At 57.9% G+C, this 21538-nt stretch overlaps 1 protein-coding gene and 1 long non-coding RNA gene across 3 annotated transcripts in view; one reads left to right on the top strand and one right to left on the bottom strand.

The window, feature by feature from the left end:
- PKP3 (plakophilin 3) overlaps positions 1-21538 on the bottom strand; it is a 44583-nt gene that overhangs the window by 11114 nt on the left and 11931 nt on the right. The window contains exons 2-9 of the mRNA XM_054026953.1: positions 20908-21097; positions 9212-9303; positions 7604-8328; positions 6764-6887; positions 6244-6448; positions 2360-2534; positions 1796-1913; positions 173-337 (exon numbers count right to left, since the gene is read on the bottom strand). Of these exons, the coding sequence (XP_053882928.1) occupies positions 173-337; positions 1796-1913; positions 2360-2534; positions 6244-6448; positions 6764-6887; positions 7604-8328; positions 9212-9303; positions 20908-21097 (1794 nt within the window). The remainder of the gene's footprint in view (positions 1-172; positions 338-1795; positions 1914-2359; positions 2535-6243; positions 6449-6763; positions 6888-7603; positions 8329-9211; positions 9304-20907; positions 21098-21538) is intronic.
- LOC128836574 (uncharacterized) lies at positions 11945-17794 on the top strand. 2 transcript variants are annotated; one of them, XR_008444808.1, is made up of 4 exons: positions 11945-12052; positions 14194-14266; positions 16183-16358; positions 17574-17794. It is a non-coding gene; the product is annotated as an uncharacterized LOC128836574 (long non-coding RNA). The 2 variants fall into 2 exon arrangements; XR_008444809.1 differs by lacking the exon at positions 16183-16358.

The raw sequence follows: 21538 nt of genomic DNA, 5'->3' as shown, positions 1-21538 counted from the left end.
ACACACACACCCTGATCCACTGCCGACTGGAAGCTTCTGGCCTGGCCCCGGACGGCTGAACGAATTATCTGCTCGCCCCTCGTTGCAGCGACCCAGCTCATCACTCAGTGGCCATGTTCTGTTTGAGTCCCTTCATTACCCCCCAGGATGCGCCCGCCCGCCCCGTTCTCACCTCTCGCACTCGCCTGCCTTGGGGGCTGAAGCAGCCCACCAGCTCCCCCGTCCCTGCGGTGCCGTCCCTCCGGTGCCCCTCCAGCCGCTGCAGCGAGGATGGGGGCATCTCGTCGTACAGACGGTAGGAGAGGTTCCGCAGCACGCACACGGCGTTCTCCACGCTCTGTGGATGGGGGAAGGGGGATCAGCCGGGGCCATTCACTCCAGCTGGCTCACCTTTCAAAGCCCACGTGGGAGAGGCACTGGCTGGACTGTCCCGCCCAGCACTGCTGACTAGAGCCTGGGCCCAGCCAAAGGGGAGACTGGGAACAGGGCCTCCCATCAGGGCTGGGTTAACGCTCCCGCAGTGCCAACACGACTGACAAAGCCCACAGCTGGCCAGCCCATGTCTAATGTGCCCATCACCCTGGTATCGGGGTGTCAATTCGCTCTCCAGGCTCAGTGCCCTGGTTTGAGGGGCTCCCAGTGAGCAGGAATACAGCCCTGCCCTGCCCTGGGACGGTTCATGGGGGTGGGCGGTGATCACTTTCCCATTCCCTTCTCCAGCTTGCCTGGCTTGGGAAACTGACCCCGATACTCAGACCCTTGGCAGCGGGGCCGAGACGCGCCAGGACCCGTGGTGCCCAGTTGCGGAGAGCTGGAGCATGACTCAGTCTGTGCCTGAGAGGCGGACACAGGCACGGGCTTTCCGAATGGAAACACTCCGCATTTGGGGCCGAAGGGGTCCTGAGTGACCCCCTGCAACCCTGGCATCGCTCCCAGCATCCCAACCCCCACGTCCTCCCAGGCACGGTCCCCTGCCGCTGGGGCGCCTCCCGTCTGGGTCAGAAGGCCTCGTCTCTCGGGGGAGTGTGGCTCAGACACAGGCTATGCACTGCCGGAGCCAGCCCACTGCCTTCCTTCTCCTGAAGAGGTGTGCAGGGGAGGAGGCCAGGGGTGCTGCACATAGGCTGCACGGCCCCTCCGTTGGGGCAGGAGTTTAGTAAGAGGCTCGGGATGGCCCAGGGCCAATCAGCTGGCAAAGGGCTCTGGGAGGCTGGCGGCTCTGATAGCAGCAGCTCTAGGGGTTAGGCTGCCTGTGGGGACTAGGCCTGGTCCCCTCAGCCACTCGCCACGGAACAGCCCCAGGGCACTCAGCTGGCCCTGCCTGCTCTTCTGTATGGCAGAGCCATGGCAGGCTGGTGGGGTGGCGGGGAGAGAAACCCCATTGTTCTCAAGCAGGGGTGACACGGCCCAGCACCGGCCTGGGAACAGGGTGGCCCGGGTATGAACCAGCTACCGTCAGCGCAGCCTCGCAGGGCTGGCCAGGCCGCACGGGGGAGGCTGAAGGCTGGCCGAGGTCAGGGCTGGTGCCCATGCTCTGCTGCTGGGGGCAGGGGAGATAAGCCCTTTGGGGCAGGGCCTAGCGAACCTCAGGCGTGTGGGGTGGGGCTAAGGATGTTGGTACCACGTGAAGTGCTGCTCCGAGCCAGGAGGAAGCAGAGACAGGGAGAGAGCTTCACTCCCGCCCACATTGAGCCGCACCCCAGCCTAGGCTGTTCGCTCTAGACGGTGAAGGCGAGGGGTGGATCCCCAGCACAGACAGGCAGACGCAGACTCCCTCTGGGGGCAGGGGCCTCACCTTGTCCTCTGACTTCCCCACCTCCAGAGAGCTTTTGATGTAATTGATCATGGAGTCCACCAGCCTGTGGCACTCGCGCATCTTCTGCCGGGTCTGCTGGCTGGCGGAGCTGAGGTTCCTGCAGGGGGAACGCAGGGCCCAGCACTGTGAGATGGAATCTCCCCTGCCATCCCATGCCCCCAGCCTCTGCCGGGACCCCCTCCTCTGCAAGGCCAGAGCAATTGCCCATCTAGGATTCCCGCTCCAACAGTGGCCAACGCTGGATGCTGCTGAGGGAGGTGTGAACCCCTTGTAACGTCCCTCCGTGTGGAATACTAACTCTGGGTGGGCATTGCTGCCTGACCCTGGCTGCTCCCCAGGTCAGGCCCTGCAGCATGAGGACTGGGGATACAGTGTCCTGCCCAGGGGGCATGCAGGCCTTGTTCATAACACTGAGGGCCAGAACCAATACCAGAACCAAGAAAGTCTCCATTGCTCTTGGCCCAGAGCTCCCCCAGCCCACGTGGCTCAGTGGCCAGGGCGCGGGGAACACTCTCCATACCCAGGGGCTGGCAGAGCTGGTACCTGAGGAGGCCTGTGGAGTTGTAGAAGATCTCCGCTTCTGAGGCGTTCTGCTGGATGATGGCAGCGCTGCCCGTGCCGGAGAGCGGGGTCAGGATCAAGTCGGTGAGTGGCTCCAGGGTGTCCCGAGCCAGCCGGTCCTTTAGGGTGTCGCTGGAGGAGAGATTCCACAGGATCCCTGCAGGCCGCAGAAAGCAGCACTTAGCCCCAGAGAGCATCCAAATGGGTTGAACTTCTGGGCCATTTGTACTGGGGTTCATGCTCTCCTTCCTCTGACAAGCCTGCTGGGCTAGCTGCCCCTTCCAGGCTGCCACTCTCGCTTCCCAGAGCACGGGGGCTGCCACTCTTAGCTCGCAAGGGGGCTCCAGCAGCAAGTGACCTTTGCCCCCCCCCCGAGTGCCTGAATCCCAGCAGACAGCCTCTGATCCGCAGCCACGGGAGAAGGCAGGGCTCAGAGGACTCTTCCCATCCTACTGGAAGCTACTCGGAGCTCAGAAACCCCGATGCAGTGACTTGACTCCCACAATGGCAGGCATGCTGCACAAGCCACTGAGTTTTGCTGGCGTCATTCGTGGCCCTGCTCTGTGTGGATGGGCAGCCTCTCAGGGTGGGGTCTAATTATCTGGGGCTATTAGTCATCAGCCAGCTGCACACAGGCAGCCAGGGAAGGAGACCCGCTGCCCCCCAGTTCTGATGAGCCCAAGGAGTGGCACCGACAGACATAACTAGCAGGGGGAGTTGAGAGGAGACAGACACTGTTTGAATCCAAGCTGTGCAGGGCCCTGTTCCAGCAGCTCCGATGCCAAACAAAGCCTCTGCACTAGGGCGTTGCTGCAAGAAACACACAGTTTGTTGGGGGTTCCTGAAATTCCCAGGAACTTGTCGGAGCAGGGCAGCCCCGCAGGCTTGGGCATGTGCCACCCGCTGCATTCCAGAGCTCACCAAATCCTCCCTTTCCCTCCCCTGCCACAGCAGCTCTCAGGATAGAGCAAAGCATCTTGCTATCCCACTAGGGGTAGCAGCACGGTCTGGGACTCAGGGGACCTGGGTTCAATTCCTGGCTCTACCACAGACTCTCTCTGTGCCCCAGAGCAAGTCACTGAGTCACTCAGTGAGTCTGATCCCCGTCTGTAAAATGGGGAGAACGCCTCCCAGGGCTCTTGTGAGACTAACTGACTGTGAGGCACTCAGCCACAGAGACTCCCTGCTGCCGAGCTTCCGCCCCCGCTGCATCTGATGCTCTAGCAACAATAGCCTAGATTCCCTCGCTGGTGTGAATTCACTGCAGTGGGGCTTTGATGATTTACACCCGCTGAGGACCCAGTTCTGATCTCCCCGGGAGGCAATGGGACCTGACAAGGAGGTGCCCCGCCTGCCAGGCACTCCCTGTGTGCAGGGCAAGCCAGCCCAGGGCTGAGCTATCTGGCGATTGCTCTCTCCATCCTCCAGCTGCATTTAGCTAAAACCACTTTCACAGACTCCATTACGCTTGTAATAGGCATTAAACCCTTCGCATCATCGCTCCTGGGCCCGGCTTTCCCATTAGCCCTGGTATTAGCTGAGACAATCAGAGCCTGGCGGGCAGGATTAGAAAGGGCCTTTGTAATAGAGGCAAATGTAATCTCTGCTCTTGGCCTCTCCCTCACAGCGCTGCCTGCGATACACAAGCCAGGTGGAATCTGGCCCCTGGCCAGGGCCCAATCTCCCCCTCCACCATTCATCTCACTCCCTCTCTGCTCTCTCCAGTAGCAGCAGCCAGTCTGGGCAGGAGAAGCCTGTATCCCTCCCCCATCTCTATATCTGCCTCAGCTCCCCACTCTTATCAGCACGCTCCCCACCTAGGAGGCACTGGGGTGTAGCCCAGCCTGGATACATAAAAGGGACAGCATCTCTTCCCATTCCATCCAGGGCGGCCTGGATGACTGACTAGTCCCTCCTCCCACGGGCAGGGCAGGACAGTCTGAGCTACCCACCCACCCCAGGTTCCCTGCCTGGCCCCACAGCGATAAGATCACTGATTGGCTGTACAGTAACCCAGGCTGCCAGCTCCTGCGAGCAGGGTTCACGTGCCTGCTCTCCCTGGCACGCCCATGGGCCCTGACAGCGCGGTGTAGAACCAACTGTGCAGTGACACTGACCCCGGAGGAGTGAAGTTCAGCTCGAGGCTGGCTGGGGGAATTGAGCTCCAGGAACAGAGGGCTCCTGCGCTGGCAGCGGCATCTCTCCAGCTGTGGCCCCCCTATCATCGCTCCCTGGCCTGCATCAGAACTAGGCCATGTAACCAACGGGCCTCAGCACACTCCAGTCGAATAACCTTTGCCCTATCAGCCCGTAAAGACAGCTGAGGTCACCTGCGGGGCCTGGCACAGCCATAGTTTAGCCTGGTGCTTTCTAACGAGGGGGCTTATATGGCTCCATCACCGTAGTACCTCACAACACTTAATGTAGATATCCTCACAACACTCCTGCAATGTAGGGCCGTGCTATTAACCCCAATTTGGGGGTGGGGACCTGAGGCACAGAGACTATGGGCTAGAGTCACAAAGGTACTTAGGGGGCCTAGCTCCCACTGAAATACCTTTAAGGATCTGAATTGCCCAGGGTCACCCAGAAAGTCTGGGGCACAGCAGGGAATTGAACCCAGCTCTCCTGAGTGCTAAGCCAATGCTCTAACCACTAGGCCATCCCTTGCACTCCAACAGACACTCTTAATGCTCACTATTCAGGATTGCGCTTGTCAGGCCAGGAGAGGAGCCATGTGCATGCACCCTCAGAGGCTGCGGGGCCATTCCCTCTCCTGCCATTGCTTCTGGGCAACAGGGTTTAACGGCTTCTTATCTGAACCCTAAAGTAGAACTAGACAAAAGAGTTCCAACGTATTTGTTCCTCGTCTTTCATCAAAGTCAGAAAGTTTGGCCAAAAACAATTTTTTCATTGAAATGTCAACATTTGAAAAACATCAACTAGCCCAACTTCAAATGCCTTCCTCTCCCAGTATCTACCCAGTCTAGTGCCACCTGATGGAGACCTGGTGTAACTACAACAGGAGCCGATGGGGGTGAAGAATGAGGTGGAAGACAAAGAAAGAGCTATTATGGCCGGTTTTGGCTGATCCCAACAGAATGTGCTATCACCCATACAACTGCCCGGGAACACCAATTGTCGTGAATGGGCTGTCAGGACTCTCAGGATAATCTCCTGTTTTAGATGCTCCCAACTTTGCTGAGCTGAAAGTTTCCAGGTTTGGCTCCACCCAAAGAGGGATTTTTTTCAAAGCTGGAGTGAGATCTCGTTAGCCTTTGCTGAGACATGGAACTTCTCTGTCATTAGTCTGAGCAAAGCTTTCCGATGGCTTTTGTGCTTGCACGTAAGTTCTCCAGCCAGCTGCTCTTCACTGAGGACTAGGGCCCTGTGCTGGCTGCAAAAGCAGCATGTACATAGAAGGTGGGAACACAAGGAGGGGCAGGGTTGAACAGGATCCTGAAATATAAAGGGAGCCAGCAGTGGGATCTGGGGAAGAAGGGGGCTGTGATTTTGCACTGGAGAGATAACAGGGGCAGGCGATGCAGTCTAGAAGATCCGGCGCTAGATTGGGACTCAGGAGACCTGGGTCCTATTCCCAACTCTGCCACTGGCCTGCTAGGTGACCTTGGGCAAGTCACTGCATCTCCCCATGCCTCAGTTTCCCCTCCCACCCTTTGTCCATTTAGACTGTAGTCTCATTGGGGCAGGGACTTACTATGTGTGTGTACAGCACCTGGCACAATGGGGCCCTGATCTCAGCTGGGCCCCCTAGGTGCTGCTGCAACACAAGCAGTTTAGCAGTAACCCCAACAGACTAGCTTCCCTTTCCCCGCTCAGCCCGGCGCTCCCTCCCATGCACTGACCCGTGACGTTCTTGCGCAGCTCGTCGTCCTGCTCGCGTAGGGTCCTCATCAGCTCGTAGATGCCGTTCTCCTCCACCAGCGCCAGCTTGTTCTCGGCATTGTCGTAGATGAGGTTGCGCATGGCGCCAGTGGCATGGTGCTGCAACTCCTTGTTGGGGTGGTTGAAAAGCTTCACCAGCTTGGGCATGGCTTGGAGGCTGCGAGCCTGGAAGGGAGGCAGGGCGGCGGGTGAGAGGTGGTGGGGCCTGTAGACCCAGGAGTCTGCCCAGGCCTAGCCCGCACTCATCGGAGGCTGCCCTTCCCACAATGCACACACCCCGCCATCAACCAGGCGGGGACGAGCAGGGCCCCGTGGAAGCCATGAGTGTCACAGCCTGGCTAGGAGCAGCCGCTGCAGAGTGGTGGGGCTGTATACCCCCCAGCATGTTCTGTCAGCGCCTGAGTGCACAGCTGGGGCGTCCCTTTCCCAGCATGCCCTTGGCATCTGCCCCCAGGCACCCATCCTTGCCTCACCCCTCACCTGCTTCTTGGCGTCACTGTCGCTGTAGCACTTGTGCTGGATGTAGGCGGCTCCCAGCACCTGCAGGTTGGGGTCACTGGCCATCAGGTATTTCACTGCTGACGGCAGGTCAATGTCGTCAAACCTGGAAACCAAGGGAGGGTCAGGAGTGGCCACCACGCCCCCTCAGGGCTCCCTCCTGCCCACCTCACAGTGGGGCTCCACCACGTCCTGCATGCTCTGCCGAGGTGCCCACCAATTCAACCCATGTCACTCCTTCACCAGGCCCAGGACACAGGGTCGCCCACCTCTGGTCAAAGATGACTGGCCAGGGCAGGACTTCTTCAGATCCCATCACGCTGCTCCTAGCAGCCTGTAGGGGTCATTCCTGAGCAACACGTGCTATCCCTCCCATGCCCAGAGCCAAGTGCGTCACGGCTATAGCACTGCAATCTGGAGCAATGCTAGCCCAGGAAGCAACAGGGCCCAGGGCAGTCCTTTGCGACAGCATCAGTACTGCTGCTCAAGCTCCCCTCTGCTTTGCCCCCACACCCTACGGATGACCAGGTGAGCTGCAGAATTTACCCGTCGCATGGGGCCGCATCAGGCAACAGGTCGATCACTTAGACGGAGGGATGGTCATGCCCCAAACCATCCACAATGCAGGAGACTACGGAAATGCACCAGGGAGGCAGACCCGGGAACCAGCAGAAGGGAGGCTATGCCTGGCCCAGAAGCCCAGCTCCCCTGGTCCCTCTTAGGAAGCTCGGCACGTTCCTTGATCCTTGTCCGGTCGCTGGGAGCTTCACAGACCACCCCTGCCCACAAGCCCTGACTCCTGGCTACCCCCTGCACACTCACCCGCCAGAGTAGGAGTGCTGGGTTGTCAGCGTGTTGTGCCCATTGTACATGTCGATGGCGCGCAGGTCCTGCAGGTGGTGGTTGGACTCAGCCAGGCTGCGCACAGAGGGGGCCCGGACGTTGCGCTCCATCATGCCCGCGTAGGAGCTTCCCACGCCGGGCTGGGAGGCTGAGAGGCTGCTGAAAGAGCCAGTGCTCAGGCGGGAGCGGTTGTTGCTCTGGAAGCGCTGAAGGGTGCGCATGGCGGGCGCGCGGATGGTCCGGTTCTGAGGCACCTCCACGCTGTCCATCCAGTCGCCTGGCCCCTTCATCCCAGTATTAGAGCCAGCACTCATCTGCCTCTCAAAGGTGTAGGATCTGGTGAAGTTGCCATTGCTTCTGCCTTTGTAGAGGGCCCCCGGGCCTACCTGCTCCGAGATCACGCTGTAGCAATCATCCATGCCCGCAGGGTTGCCCGGCCCGTCCGCCAGGCGCAGCGACCGCAACGACATGGTGTCGAAGTTTGGCCGGGCTTGGTAGTTCCGCTCGTGGAAGGAATTAGGCCGCGCGGAGGTGCTGGCGGCCTGCGACAGGGTGTAGCTCATACGGTAGGCTGGGCCCTGGGGCACACCCCCGTTGCTGATGGTAGCCATCCTCTTGTGATGTGGGAGGTCCACAGCTGAGCGGGAGGACCAGCCGGTGGACTTGGTGGTGCTGTACCCATTCTGGGCTGGTGGCTGATACAGCTGAGGGAGAGGGGAAGAAATGGGTCAGCAATGTCTCATTTCAATAGGAAACACACAGCATGTCTTGCTAACTTCTGGCCCAGCAAAGTGAGCGTGGGATCTGAGAATCAAGCTGGGGTCTTTTCCTCTCACCCCTCATCACCAGGAAGAGAAATTCTGCAGGCTCAGTTCCACCCTCAGTAATGCCCGTACAGCCTCCACGAAGGCCACTGAAAGCTAACGAGATTACAGTCATCTGACGCCCTTGGCTGAGACAGTGGGTTGGACAGGTGTACTGGGAGTCACCACTGGGCCTGCAGACCTTTTAGCACTGGAGGGGACGAGTGAAAGGGAACCAACCTGGCGTGACACTCAGATCCCAGCTGAGTTTGTTGGTTTTAAAAACACCATTTGACGCGGAGGCCTTGAGAGACCAAGGGAGAAACCCTGGCCCTAGTGAATGGGAATTTCACCACTAACTTTGGTGGAGCCAGGATTTCACCCACTAACCAAGGCGGCATGTTTGACAATGGTGCAGCGCAGAGCTGGCTCTGAGGCCTGCAGAGCTCTCTGACTGCCAAGTGTTCTTACTGCCTCATGGGAGCTTTGTCCACCACTACAGAACCTCGCCCCCCTCCCTCCACCCTGACTGGCGCCTGGGGGAAACGTGCCCCCCACTACCATTATTAGGATCAAGTGCTTTCCCACGCCTGGCTTGGAACCCAGCCATCCACTGCCAGTGACTGGGCTTCCTAAGGGCTACAGGAAGAGAAGCAACTAGCTGGTGACCTGATCTAGCATGCCGATGGCTGGGTTCCAGATACAATAGTGATGGGAGCCATATAATGACCCACCAGCCAGACCGACCTGTCTAGCCACACACTGCAGGTGAGCTGGTACTTACAGTGCCCTTGGTGTCTAAGCCATTGGTCTGGGATCTGGAGCTGAAGGACTTCTGCAGGGTGTTGCTGTACTGGCCCTGAGAGGAGCAGCCACCTGCAGGGCATACAGACAGACAGACAGTGTTCAGCAAAGCTAGAAATGTGCTGTGTGGTTCTAAGCACAGCACTAGGGGCATGGGGACTGGGACAGCCCTGGGCAGGGGCGTAAAGAGGGGATCACTACACGTGGATCTGAATACCCAGTGCTCTGATGGGGGGATGCTGCAATCTGGATTTGGTGACTGTCTGCAATCGGCTGAACTGCAGCCCTGGAGCCAAACACCCACACGCTGTGGTGGAGTCTGGCTTTGGCTCAGGAGCTTCAGAACACTGCAGCCAGCTGGGACCCATCCCTGCTTGGTAGCCACAGGGAGGTTCCCACGTCATGGGGCGGGGCACTATAGGATGTAGGAGGTGTACGTAAAATACCCGCCACGGTCCCATCACTGTGCTGAGGGCTCAGCGTGGGCTGCCTCTAGTGCCTGGTGAATGAATGGCCTACGTTAGTGGAAGGGAAGGTGGGAGCCGGTCATCTGCTGCACCTAAACCTGCCGAGCACGGGTTCGACACAGCTGCAGCACCGAGCCCTCACAGCACACAGCCGGCCCAGGAAAGCCCAGGAGCGCACCCAGGAGCGTGCAGGCCACACAGGGACGTGGCTGAGTGAATGAGGGATGCTCCACAAGTGGCAGGAGATTAGCTGACTGTGGGAGAATTCTCTGTCATGACCCACAGCAACTTCTTCTAAGTCAGCCCTGGGCTCCCCCAGCCCCCACATACCTCAGTCCTGACCTGTAGCATGCCTGGTAGTCCAGTCCTGGACCCCACAGAGCTTTGCCTAGGGTTACCATATCTCATAAATAAAAAAAGAGGACCCTCCACGGGCCCTGGCCCCGCCCATTTCCCCACCCCTAGCCCCGCCCCAACCCCGCCCCTTCCCCACCCTAACTCCGCCCCCTCCTCCCTCCCACTCCCAGCCAGGGGGAAAGGGCTGCCCCAGTGCTACCGGCTTCAGGGTTTGCCGGGCAGCCCCCAGACCCTGCGCCCCCAGCCGGCGCTTCCCCAGTGCAGCTGGAGCCCGGGAGGGGAAGCGCCCAGCCGGGGGTGCAGGGTCTGGAGGCTGCCCGGCAAACCGTGAATTCGGTAGCGCTCGGGCTTTGGGCAGCCCCTATGCCTCCGGACCCTGCGCCCCCAGCCGGGCACTTCCCCTCCCTGGCTCCGGCGGCGCAGGGTCCGGAAGCACGGGGGCTGCCCGAAGCCGGTAGCACTCGGGCAGCCCGGCTCTTAAACAGAGCCAAAGAGGAGCAGAGCCTCCAGCCGCGGCGGCTCTGCTCCTCCCCGACTCTTCAGCTCTGTTTAAGAGCCGAGCTGCCTGAGCGCTACCGGCTTCGGGCAGCCCCCGTGCCTCCGGACCCTGCGCCGCCGGAGCCCGGGCGGGGAAGTGCCCGGCTGGGGGTGCAGGGTCTGGAGGCACGGGGGCTGCCCGAAGCCGGTAGCTCTCGGGCAGCCCGGCTCTTAAACAAAGCCGAAGAGTCGGGGAGGAGCAGAGCCGCCATTTTCCCGGACATGTTCGGCTTTTTGGCAATTCCCCCCGGACAGGGGTTTGACTGCCGAAAAGCCGGACATGTCCGGGAAAAAGAGGACGTATGGTAACCCTAGCTTTGCCCATGCACCCCTGTCCTGACATGCAGCCCCCCTCGTACCCCAGCACTGGGACCCACCCAGCTCTGATAATGCTCCCCAGTCTCGAGCTGCACCCCTCTGCTGTTCCAGCCCTGGGCCCCACACAGATCTGCCAACACACCCCAGGTCTGTTCTACAGCCCCTCTGCTATCCCAGTCCCAGACCTGCACACGGTTCTGCCAGTGCATTCTCATGTTGCCCCATTCTACTCCCAGCTATTCCAAACACAGGCCTCTCTAGAGCAGAGAGGAGGCGGTGCTGATGACACAGATTGGTCTCTGCTGGGCCCAGGATAAAGCCGCTGAATGCTCTCACGTGTGACTCAAGGTAGGGAGGGCTGGAATTTCGCAAGGGGCGCATTTTGTTAATCTAAAAATGGCCCTTTTTTCTCTCCCATCCATGTTTTTTGTGAAATTTTTCACAACATTTTCCACAAACCCTTTATTGCATTTTTTACCCAATATTTTTATTGGAAATTTTACCGACCATTTTCATGTCTCAGTTTCTATTTTTGAAAATTATTTTTTTTTTAAATTGGAAATAATTTTTCAAAAGAAAAACCCTGTCATGTGCCTTACCCTCCCCCCCATTCATTTCTTAACAAAGACAAACAAAATGCTAAAAGAATACAAGCGAAACAACAATGTTGGAAATGGCCGCTCACATTCCCCAAAACCTTTGGAACAACTGAAAAATGAGGGGAGCGCGGGGGGGGGGGGGAATGGTGGGTTTTGGTTTCTTGTTTTTTCTAGTTTCCAACCAGGTCCCAAGCTGGGGTAGGTCGAGGTAGCTCCACTGGGGTCAACGGTGCTAGAGTGATGCACACCCTGAAGGAGCTGTGGCTGGCTGAGCTCCATTGAGGTCAGTGGGACTCTCCAGCTGAGGGTCTCTGGCCAGACTGTGCAGGGAGGGAAAGGTTCGCCAAGCAGGCCTTGTTTACGCTGAACGGCTCACCGGGAAACTGAACTCTCCACTTCCCACCTGGTTTCCCCACCCCCTTTCCCAGCCAGACTTGCTCTTGTTAAGAGCAAGCCCATTTAACAGCGGCCTTAGGTACAAAGGGCCTTTAGAAGGCAACAGCTGGCACGAGTCCTGGAGATCTGAAGGGAGGAGCCTAGCGGGTGAGTGGAGAGCAGTGCGGTGGAGAGGCTAGTGAGTAGGGAGACCAGATAGCAAATGTGAAAAATCGGGATGGGGGTGGGGGGTAATAGGTGCCTATATAAGAAAAAGCTCCAAATATCGGGGCTGTCCCTATAAAATTGGGACATCTGGTCACCCTAATGGTGAGCGATTAGTTCACCATGGGAGACCTGTGCGGAGACCCAGCTGTGGTTACAAGTGGAATGTGTCCAACCAGCTTCAGTTCGACCCATGGCCAATATTTGTCCCTGTTACAAAATCAACAGCAGAGCTAAGAGCGGCTGGGGGTGTCTGCAGCATCTAAGCTCCCATTTAAAGGTAACTGAAGGCGGCAGTTTCTCTTCTCACTGATGCCATTGATGTCACTGGAGATCTCCCTGGTTTACTCTGGTGTCAGTGAGAGGAGAACCAGGCCCTTGCTCAGTTCTAGCCCTGGCGGTTGCCAAGAAACCCATCCCAGTTTAGCCAACGCTGGGTTAGCTCAGGCTGATGCCGTAGGTGGGAGGAGCCTCACTCTCGCTACCAAGAGGCTTGAGCTTAGGAAGCGAGATGTGGGAAGAGTCAGCCTAAACAAAGAGCTCTGTGTGGCTTGAAAGCTGGTCTTTCTCGCCAACTGCAGTTGGTCCAATCAAAGATATCACCTCCCCCACCTTGTCTCTCTCATATCCTGGGACCCACACGGCTATACAAGGAAAGCCAGCTATCCGAACACCAAGCAGCCAGAACGCCATCAGCTTTCATTTGTGATGTCATCACCCCACTAGCTCACCAGCAGGCCAGAAAGTCGTCCAGGGTAGCCAAGAGCTGAATTTCTGCACGCTTAGCACCTTTCAAAATCCAGCCACTTCAGTTAGGGGCCTAACTGGGAGCTGAGTTAGGTTGACAAACTGTCTCATTCACTCCATGGAGAGAACTGATGGAGATGTGGAACTTATAGCAAAGCTCCCTCTCCTTTGATTGCTGTCTGGTTTAGCAGCTACACTCTCTCCCCTCCCGCCTCCAGGGAACATGGGGCTACTTGCCCTATTGACAATGTTTGCTGTGCCGTTGTAGCCCTCCCAGGATATTAGAGAGACAAGGCGGGCGAGGTAATATCTTTTATTGGACACTCAGAGCTGGGTGTAGCTCGGCAGCTTGCCTCTCTCCCCAACAGAGGTTAGTCCAATAAGAGCTATTACCTCCCGCAGTTTGTCTCTCTATTGACTTAACGACAGAGGTCAGCTCTTGAGTGTTTTCTAGCAACCTAGGAGATGCAGACTGGGAAGTGAAACCAAGCCCAGTGCTAGCGCTGAGAGGCGGGCCCAGCATTCTTTCACCATACTCCAGGTTGAGCGGGATAATTGCTAGTCCTTCTCAACTCTTGCTTACCCGAGACACTATCCATGCAGCACAGTGACTGGAGATCATTTAAGGAACAAGTTTTGGAGCTTACTTATTGACAGCTGGCCTGAAACACAAGTGGATTGGTAAAATGAAAGTGGGACTGGGTTCCCAAAGGAATTGTGCAATTTACTGCCATTCGTAAGATTACCATCATTTGCATACTGATTTTCATGTCGGTCCTGCCTCTCCCCACTGCAAAATCCTCACTTTGTGACTGGACAAACCATCCCAGCAGTTGGCACAATCGGCACCTCTCAGGAGAGGGCTGGGATAGTGGGGAGGCTGCAGGCCAGGACTGGGGTACGTTGGCAGAGCGCTGGGGTAGCCTGCACAGCACCTGGCTCCGTTCCCCCAGGCGAATGTTCTACTGCTTGGGAAAGCCAGGGGCTGACGGGAGCAGTTACAGCCTGGCCAACTTAGTGACTAACCCAACCGTGTCCATGTCTCCAAAGGGCTGGAGCCCAGGACCTTCTCAGTGGGCTCCTCCACCTGCCCCACAATACCCTGCCTGGGCCCTGCCACTATTCTCATGGCTGGGTTTGCCCCTTCAGCAGCAGGGAGCCTGGGAACAGTGAGGCCCTGAGAGGCTGCGTTGTATAAACACATTCCTCCTGCACGCTCAATTCCCGGGAATCAGCCTGCACAGGTTGGGTGTCTGTTGGGATGAAGTAAAACCTGGGGGAATCTGGCAGGAGGAAATGGAAACATACACGCTCCAATCTCTTGCAATCCCTGGCAGGATCAAACAAGCCATGGAAGCCCTGTCACATGCACTGATATTTGAGGCAGCCGAACAGCTCACTCCACCTCAGGTGAGCCTCTCCTGGGAACCCTTGTGTGGGGGGCTTATTGTCTGTGGGGTAGGACGGCTCCATTTGAGCTCAGAGCTTTCCACAGCCTCTTCCTCTTGTGCGGGCAGGACCGTGAGGAGATGTTCCACTTACCAATGTTCCTGTCCCTTGCCCCAGCTCCCCAGTGCGTGATCAGGGAGGAAGCCCAGTAGCTGGCCTCTCTCAAACCGCATCCCCAGGCCTGCTAGCCAGCCAGCATGGGTGGGATGCGAGAGATCACTGTGTCTACAAGGAGACAAAGCCAGAGCAGCCACACTGCACTGACAGACACAATCCCAGGAGAGACAATGCCAGAGACATCTGCCCAGCGTGATCCTGCAGCGCTGGGAGGCATCACAGCAGACAGGGCTGAACTGGCCCGTTAGAGGGGGCCTAGCTTTGGGCTGGGAACGGCTACAGCAAGGGTCCTTGCACCAGGTCCTGCGGTAAATTGGCACAAAGGTCTGGGGGCTTCCAGCACCTACAGCCCAATCTCCATCTCAGAGGCAGAGCAGAGACAAGGGATGGGAGCAGGCTCACGACTGTCTGTCTTCTCCTTGACTCTGCTGGCCAGGTGACCCCTCAGGAGTTCCTGACCCATAAGCTGCCAGAGGGCCATGCTAGTGCTAAGAAGATCCTGCCAAGTGGCAGCTGGTGAGGAAGATCCCAGCCCCATGCTGGGCCCTAGCACGGCTCAGCTGTGGCATAACTCCAAGGGCAGGCTCTCCGAGAGGCACACACTAGCCCTGCTCGGCTGACTTGCTGGTCGCTGGAGTTTGGGGCAGGAGGGAAAAGGCCTGAATGAGTTAGCGCCTGAGGGGGTGGGGCACCATCGGGACATTTTCCCTTATCAGTGAGTACACAGAGATAATGCCAGGGACCCAGCTCTGTGGGGGTAAACGGGGACCCTGAGGCCAGGAGATGGAGCCCCGGCTGCCCCTAGAAGCTGGGAATGGAAATCCTGGCACTGGAAACATAAGAACATAAGAATGGCCATACTGGGTCAAAACAAAGGTCCATCTAGCCCAGTATCCTGTCTTCAGACAATAGTCAATGCCAGGTGCCCCAGAGATAATGAACAGAACACGTAATCATCAAGTGATCCATCCCCTGTCGCCCATTCTCAGCTTCTGGCAAACAGAGGCTAGGGACACCATCCCTGCCCATCCTGGCTAATAGCCATTGATAGATCTATCCTCCATGAACTTATCTAGTTCTTTTTTTAACCCTGTTATAGCCTTGGCCTTTACAACATCCTCTGGCAAGGAGTTCCACAGGTTGACTGTCCGTTGTGTGAAGAAAATACTTCCTTATGTTTGTTTGAAACCTGCTGCCTATTCATTTCATTGGGTGACCCCTAGTCCTTGTTATGAGGAGTAAATAATTCCTTATTTACTTTCTCCACACCAGTCATGATTTTATAGACCTCTAGCATATCCCACTTCAATCCTCTCTTTTCCAAGCTGAAAAGACCCATTTTTCTTAATCTCTCCTCACATGGAACCTCTTCCATACCACTAATCATTTTTGTTGCTCTTTTCTATACCTTTTCCAATCCCAATATATCTTTTTTGAAATGGGACGACCACATCGACACGTGTGTCCAACACCCGGGGCCCTGCTCCTGACATAGCCCTGTGCATGCTGCTGGGATACACTCAGAATACAGAAATCATTCTACTAACCTGGCAGACTTCCACCACTTCCTGTGGGGAATGAGAACACACCCCCAGCTCCCCCAGCGCGTACCCCCAGTCACAGCACATGCATGACTGAGAGGCACCACGTGTCAAGGAGTCCAGAGTTCTCAGGGCAGCCACCCACTAGCCAGGGCAACAGGCACCCCTGGCCACGTTTGCCCTGCGTTGTTTCCCAGTGTCATTTCCCTCCACTATTAGGGATTAAACACGACTGGTGCCTTCACCTCTCCCGCCTGGCAAGCTTGCGTGTGGCTCAGGCTCTGCATCTGTACCACGCAAGGAGATTCCTGCACTACAGGGAGAACATGCCACCCTCTGAACACAGCTCAAGGGCCACCCCTTGGAACAGAGAAGAGTGGAGAGGGCCCAGAATGGTAACAGCAGAGGGTTAGCGTTGAGATGCATGGGCAGCGCTTGGAGTGGGGGGTAGGGCAGCACTGAAATAGGAGGGGGGCTGTAGGTCAGGACAGGGGTGCATGGCAGTGTCAGGTAGGTTGCAGGACTGGGATAGCAGTGGGGCTGTAGGTCAGGACTGGGGTGCATGGCAGTCGGGTGGGTCCCAGGGCTGGGATGGCAGAGGGGCTGTAGGTCAGGACTGGGGTACATGGCAGAGTCGGGTGGGTCCCAGGGCTGGAACAGGAGGCATTGCTACCAAGTGGCACGGAGTTGCAGTCTAGTGCTTCCCTCTCACTCCAACTCCTGCCACGTGGGGTGGACAGACGGCACTACACGTGACTCAGACTCACTGCTCTTGGCTGTCTGGAATCCTGCCTGCCCCTCTTAGCTTCCCCAGCTCCCTCCCTGTCTAGGTGGCTGCTTCTCTGGGCAGACCCAGCCCCCTGTCATTTACCTGCCTGCCCCAGCCACGCCCCCACCCCCGGCCAGCAGTGCAGGTTAACTCCTGAGTGTATGACAAAGTTCAGTGAACACAATACACCCGGGGAGAAGAGGTGGGTGCACAGGGGCCTGCCCTCTGCTCCCCACACTCTATCCCAGCTCCAGCACCCCCTCAGTCCTGGGTGGTGATGGGAAGGGTGGGGCGTGGCGGGAATGCCTGTCTCCCACCAGAGCCTGTAGCATGCCCAGCTCCATGCCAGAGCCCAGCCTCAGGGACTGGATTCCATGGCAGGATGGAGGCTGGGGCTGGGCCCAGACAGGTGGATAGCATTGATCAGACGGGTCGGTATCTCGGGGGTGAGGCCCAGTAACTTCACTGGCTGCAGGTCGCGGCACCGTCTGTCCTGCTGGGACACATGACACTTGGCTTTCAGGGTAGGGAGAATCAAGAGGGCTGTGCGCTGCATTGGGTCTGCAAAACAGCCGCTCTGGAGGGTTTCCATGGCTGGGAGCTCCCACTACAGCAGGGGCAGGCAGGTAGGAAGCTGTCACCTCGGAAGAGGGGCAGAGGAAGGAGAGGTGCATTTCCATGCCTCCCCTCAACCCCCACAGCAATGGCCCCGGCTCTGTGCTTAATTTGTGCCTCAGCCCCGGCACCTCCGGGCCTGGCAGTTCACAGCCCCGGCACCTCTGCGTGCTGCATCAGTCAGGAATGTAAAGATTGCTTGACCCCGACCCCTCTTTCATTACAGATTAAACCTGCCCTGGATCCCATCCAAGCCAGCGATTTCCTCCTCACGCTCAACACTTCCTATCTTAGCTGAATGCAGCCTGGCCACCAGCTCTGATTTCTTCTGATCACCAGCTGCCAGCCCTCGCTGGGGGCACAGCTCTTCTGCCTGCTCCCGGGGGGGAGGGGCTCTGCAACCTCCTTTGCTCTGCCTGCCTTTTCTGTGCCTCTCCTCAGCTTGTACTTTCCTTTGTTCTAGCTCCCTTCCCCACATTAAACAAATAGAAAATAACAACCTGTGGCTTTTTCTGTACCTGTTCCCAACCTTCCCCTTCTACATGCTCAGTAACTGCTTTGGTCCATCAGCCCCACCCCACCCCTCAATCTGTTTCACCCCAGCTGCAGACTCTGTGTCAACAAAGGCAGAGAAGAGGCAGCCTAATGGTTCTGTTGGACAGTCCCCTTGAGGGGCAGGCAGGCAGGCTGTGGCCCCAGTGCCAGGAAGGAGCTGGGGGGAGCATTCCCGGGGTCTGGCTGCAGGAAGGCGGTGGCGTGGCACTGAAAACACGCCTTTCACCTAAGCCTCAGCACTGGCACGCAGGAATCACACTCATCTCCTGGCCTGTCTCCTTGGGAGTGAGAACAGGGGAAGAGTTTAAGAATAAGGCCTTTGTGTCTCAGCCTGGAGTCAGGGAGCTCAAGTCCCTAGGAGGTTCCTGCCGTGTGGTGCTAGTCACAGTAGCGAGATTAGGGGCAACAGTCTCTTTTAGTGAGTGGAGACAGGCAGCCTCGGAGAATGCCTGTCAGGCTGCAGGAAAGCAGCTCTTGGGCTAGGACAAAATTCCAGGGCAGGGTGAGGGTGCAGCACTCAGGATTAGATTGAGACGGAAAGAGATCAAAGGAAGGAGAAGCCACAACGGCAGCTCCAGGTGTGCGTGGGAACTGCTCAGCTGCTGGTGCTCAGATCCTGGCAGTTCGGGGAGATACACCCTTTGCCTTTCTCCACTGCCTTCCCCACCCAGCAGCCTCAGAGCACGTCACAGGCATTAATCAAGTCAGCCTGATAGAGGGTTTGTGCAACACCTACAATGGGGCCCTGATCCATGACGTGGGGTCCTGGGAGCTACCACAACACACATAGTATACACCACCGCCCCAGGAGGCAATTGGCATTGGACAGGTGCGGAACCAATGCACAGCGAGGCTAAGGAACTTCCCTAGGTCACGCAGGAAATCCATGGCAGAGCCCGGATGAGAACCAATGGACCTGAGCCACCACTGGCCTGCACCAGTGGGCAGTGAGCGTGACACTCTCTGATTCTGAGGGGGTAGCTTTTTACACCCAACTTGCACTAGTGTGAACGACCGCTGGGGTCCGTCCCAGGCCTCCCCACTTACAGTCCTGGGCTGTAACAAGCCATCCTCCCCGCAGGAGAAAGGCGCAAGGGTCTTAAGGGACAGGAGTTCAGCTCCCTCCAGCCCCTCATACACACACTCTCTAAACACGGTGACATTAAATGAAATAGCTACTAAATGCTTCACCGTCACACATCCATAATAGACAGAAACCTCTTGGGTCTGTCATCCCACGTCCAGTCTGCCGGGTGCTGTAGGGACTGTGACTGGGGGGAGTTAGGGATCGTGCACCGGGGTCAGAGATCGGCTAGTACACGAGACCCTTCGCTGGGGGCGTGGGAGCAGCACCTCGGCAACGTTCCATGGGGCAGTGATAAACTAGATGCCTGGAGTGAGCAGGGGCTCCGCCAGCTCAGAGGCAGCCGTGTAATGCCAGAGCAAGTAAACAAACAGGTCTCCCCCAAGCCAGTATTTGAAACCCACCACAGTCCCGATCCCTGCTGACATCTGCTGGATTGTGGCTACTGGCATAGCTCCATTGCACCTGGGGGGGGGGGGGGGCATCCTCTCCCCACCCCCAGATTACAGTCTGGGCCCCAAATCCAGAAATCCTAGCAAGTAAAAGCAGTGGTACAAACATGTCCAGGGGGCACCTGGCTTGCATGCTACAGAACCTGGGGGGCGGAGGGGGGGGCATTCTGAGCAGCACGTGGGCTCAGCAGCTTGCACGCGAGGCCTTGTCTCCAAATGATTTGAGAGGCTCATAGACAGCTAGGGGGGTTCTGGAGTGGAGACCCACTGCCCGTCTGGAGGAGCCGGGGCTGTGTCTTCCATGTACCGGGGGGGGGGGGGGGGGCAGAAACTTCCCCCATGGGGAAAAGTATGAAATTTTATACGTTTGCAAAAAACAAATCCCCACCCCTGAAAAGCGAATGCTGGGAGTTTCCCCAGGCCTAGCTCACAAGTGCCCCTGGCAAGTTCTCCCCCAGAGCGTTGAGGCCCAGGCGCCCTAGCAGACCTGGGGAAAGATAAACACACTCCCGTCCCTTGCCTCATTCTCAGGCCTCACCCCGCCCCAGAAAAAGAGAGAAAGGAAAATGGGGAGGGGCTGGGCTCTGGGTGTGCTGGGTTGTCAGGCCTGGAAGGCCAGCCCTAGCGTGCAACCAGGAGAGGGCTGTTGCAAAACAGAGACACTGGAACTCCCAGCAATGCAATAAACAGGGAGTGCTGGAAAGCCCGGGCTGGATTCTTCAGGGAAGGAGCCAACAACAGGTGGGAGCCCCTTGCTTTGTTACTTTCTCTTGTGCTGGTGATACCCACAGGGGGAGCTGGCCCCGTCAGACAGTGGGGCACGGTTCACCCCCTTCCTGCCCAGTCTGCCCCACATGGACCCATTCCTTGGCCTCTAGGGCTCTGGCTGGAGCCCTGATGGGTTCTGCCCTCCCCCCATTTCCCCAGGGAGATTCCCCCAAGTTCGAGCTCCCTCCACGCAGTGTGGGCTGCGATTCTCCCCCATTAAACCTGCTGCACAGACCCGTAGAGAGAGAGCAAATGTATGGCACAAACAACAGCCGCCAGCCCGGGAAGGCCAGGTCACCTGTCTCAGAGGCAGAGCTCCCAGTAACACAGCAAGGAGAGCAGCGCCTTCCCACGCAGGAGCTCAGCACGAGTCAAACACATTGGCCAGTTGAACCTCCAACACCCCCCACCCACCCCCAAGGACAGGGAACGATCATTATCCCTATTGTACAGATGAGGAAACAGAGGCAAAGGATAGCAAAAGTGACTCGCCTGCAGTCACAGAGCTGAGCAAGGCTTGCCTCCCAGTCCCCACCCCCTGTATAATCCCATCCCCAGCAGAGGTGACAGATGAGAGGGGCTGGAGCCCTGTCCCCAAAGCCAGCAGTCCCTTGAGACGCCCCTTAGCATAGCTAGCTTTGGAGGGCACCGCATCCTCGTCTGTGAAGCCCGTAATGCTGCCAGTGCGCCCCCCCCCTTACCTTTGTCCTCGACATAGTCGAGCCCAGGTCCGTTTGTCCTGGGGACGGAGCCGCTCTTCTGCAGCATCCTCATGCGGACCTGCTCCTGCACCCGGGCGCTCTTCAGCAGCTCCGCGTCCGGCGCCTCCTTGCTTTTCCTGCCCAGCTGCTGGTCCGAGGGCAGTGCCAGGGAGCTCACGCCGGCCTCCGGCTGCAAAGCCGAAAAGAAGAAGTTATTCTCCTGCATGGCTCCTGTCCCGGCCAGGCGGGGAGTGTGGCTCCGTCTGTCCCAGGGCCCTGGCTCTGCCAGGGAAAGGTCCCACTGTTGCTAACACCAGTTCCACTTCCTCTGTCCGTCTGAGCCCAAGGCCAAGCTGAGACGCCAGGGAGCTGAGGGTCTGCAGCAGGAGTGCAGGGTGGGGACAGCTGCCAGATCCTGCCTCGGCCCTGGCTGGGGAGTCAGTCTGAGCTGCTCTGGGGAGACGGCACTGGGTGCCCCCGGCCCACACCACCCCTATCCTCGCACAAGTGCAGGCTTCCTGGGATGGGACTCTGCCACTCTGAGACACGGTTACACCCCTCTGCCTAGCCACTGACATCACCAAAGAGGCCGGCTTTCAGGCAGAGCAGGTCAGCTAGTTCCACCTTAAGC

The sequence above is a fragment of the Malaclemys terrapin genome, chromosome 4, assembly GCF_027887155.1.
Source record: "Malaclemys terrapin pileata isolate rMalTer1 chromosome 4, rMalTer1.hap1, whole genome shotgun sequence".
Classification (NCBI taxonomy): domain Eukaryota; kingdom Metazoa; phylum Chordata; order Testudines; family Emydidae; genus Malaclemys; species Malaclemys terrapin.
Note: the sequence above shows the minus strand (reverse complement) of the source record. Positions and strands in the feature narration are given on the sequence as shown.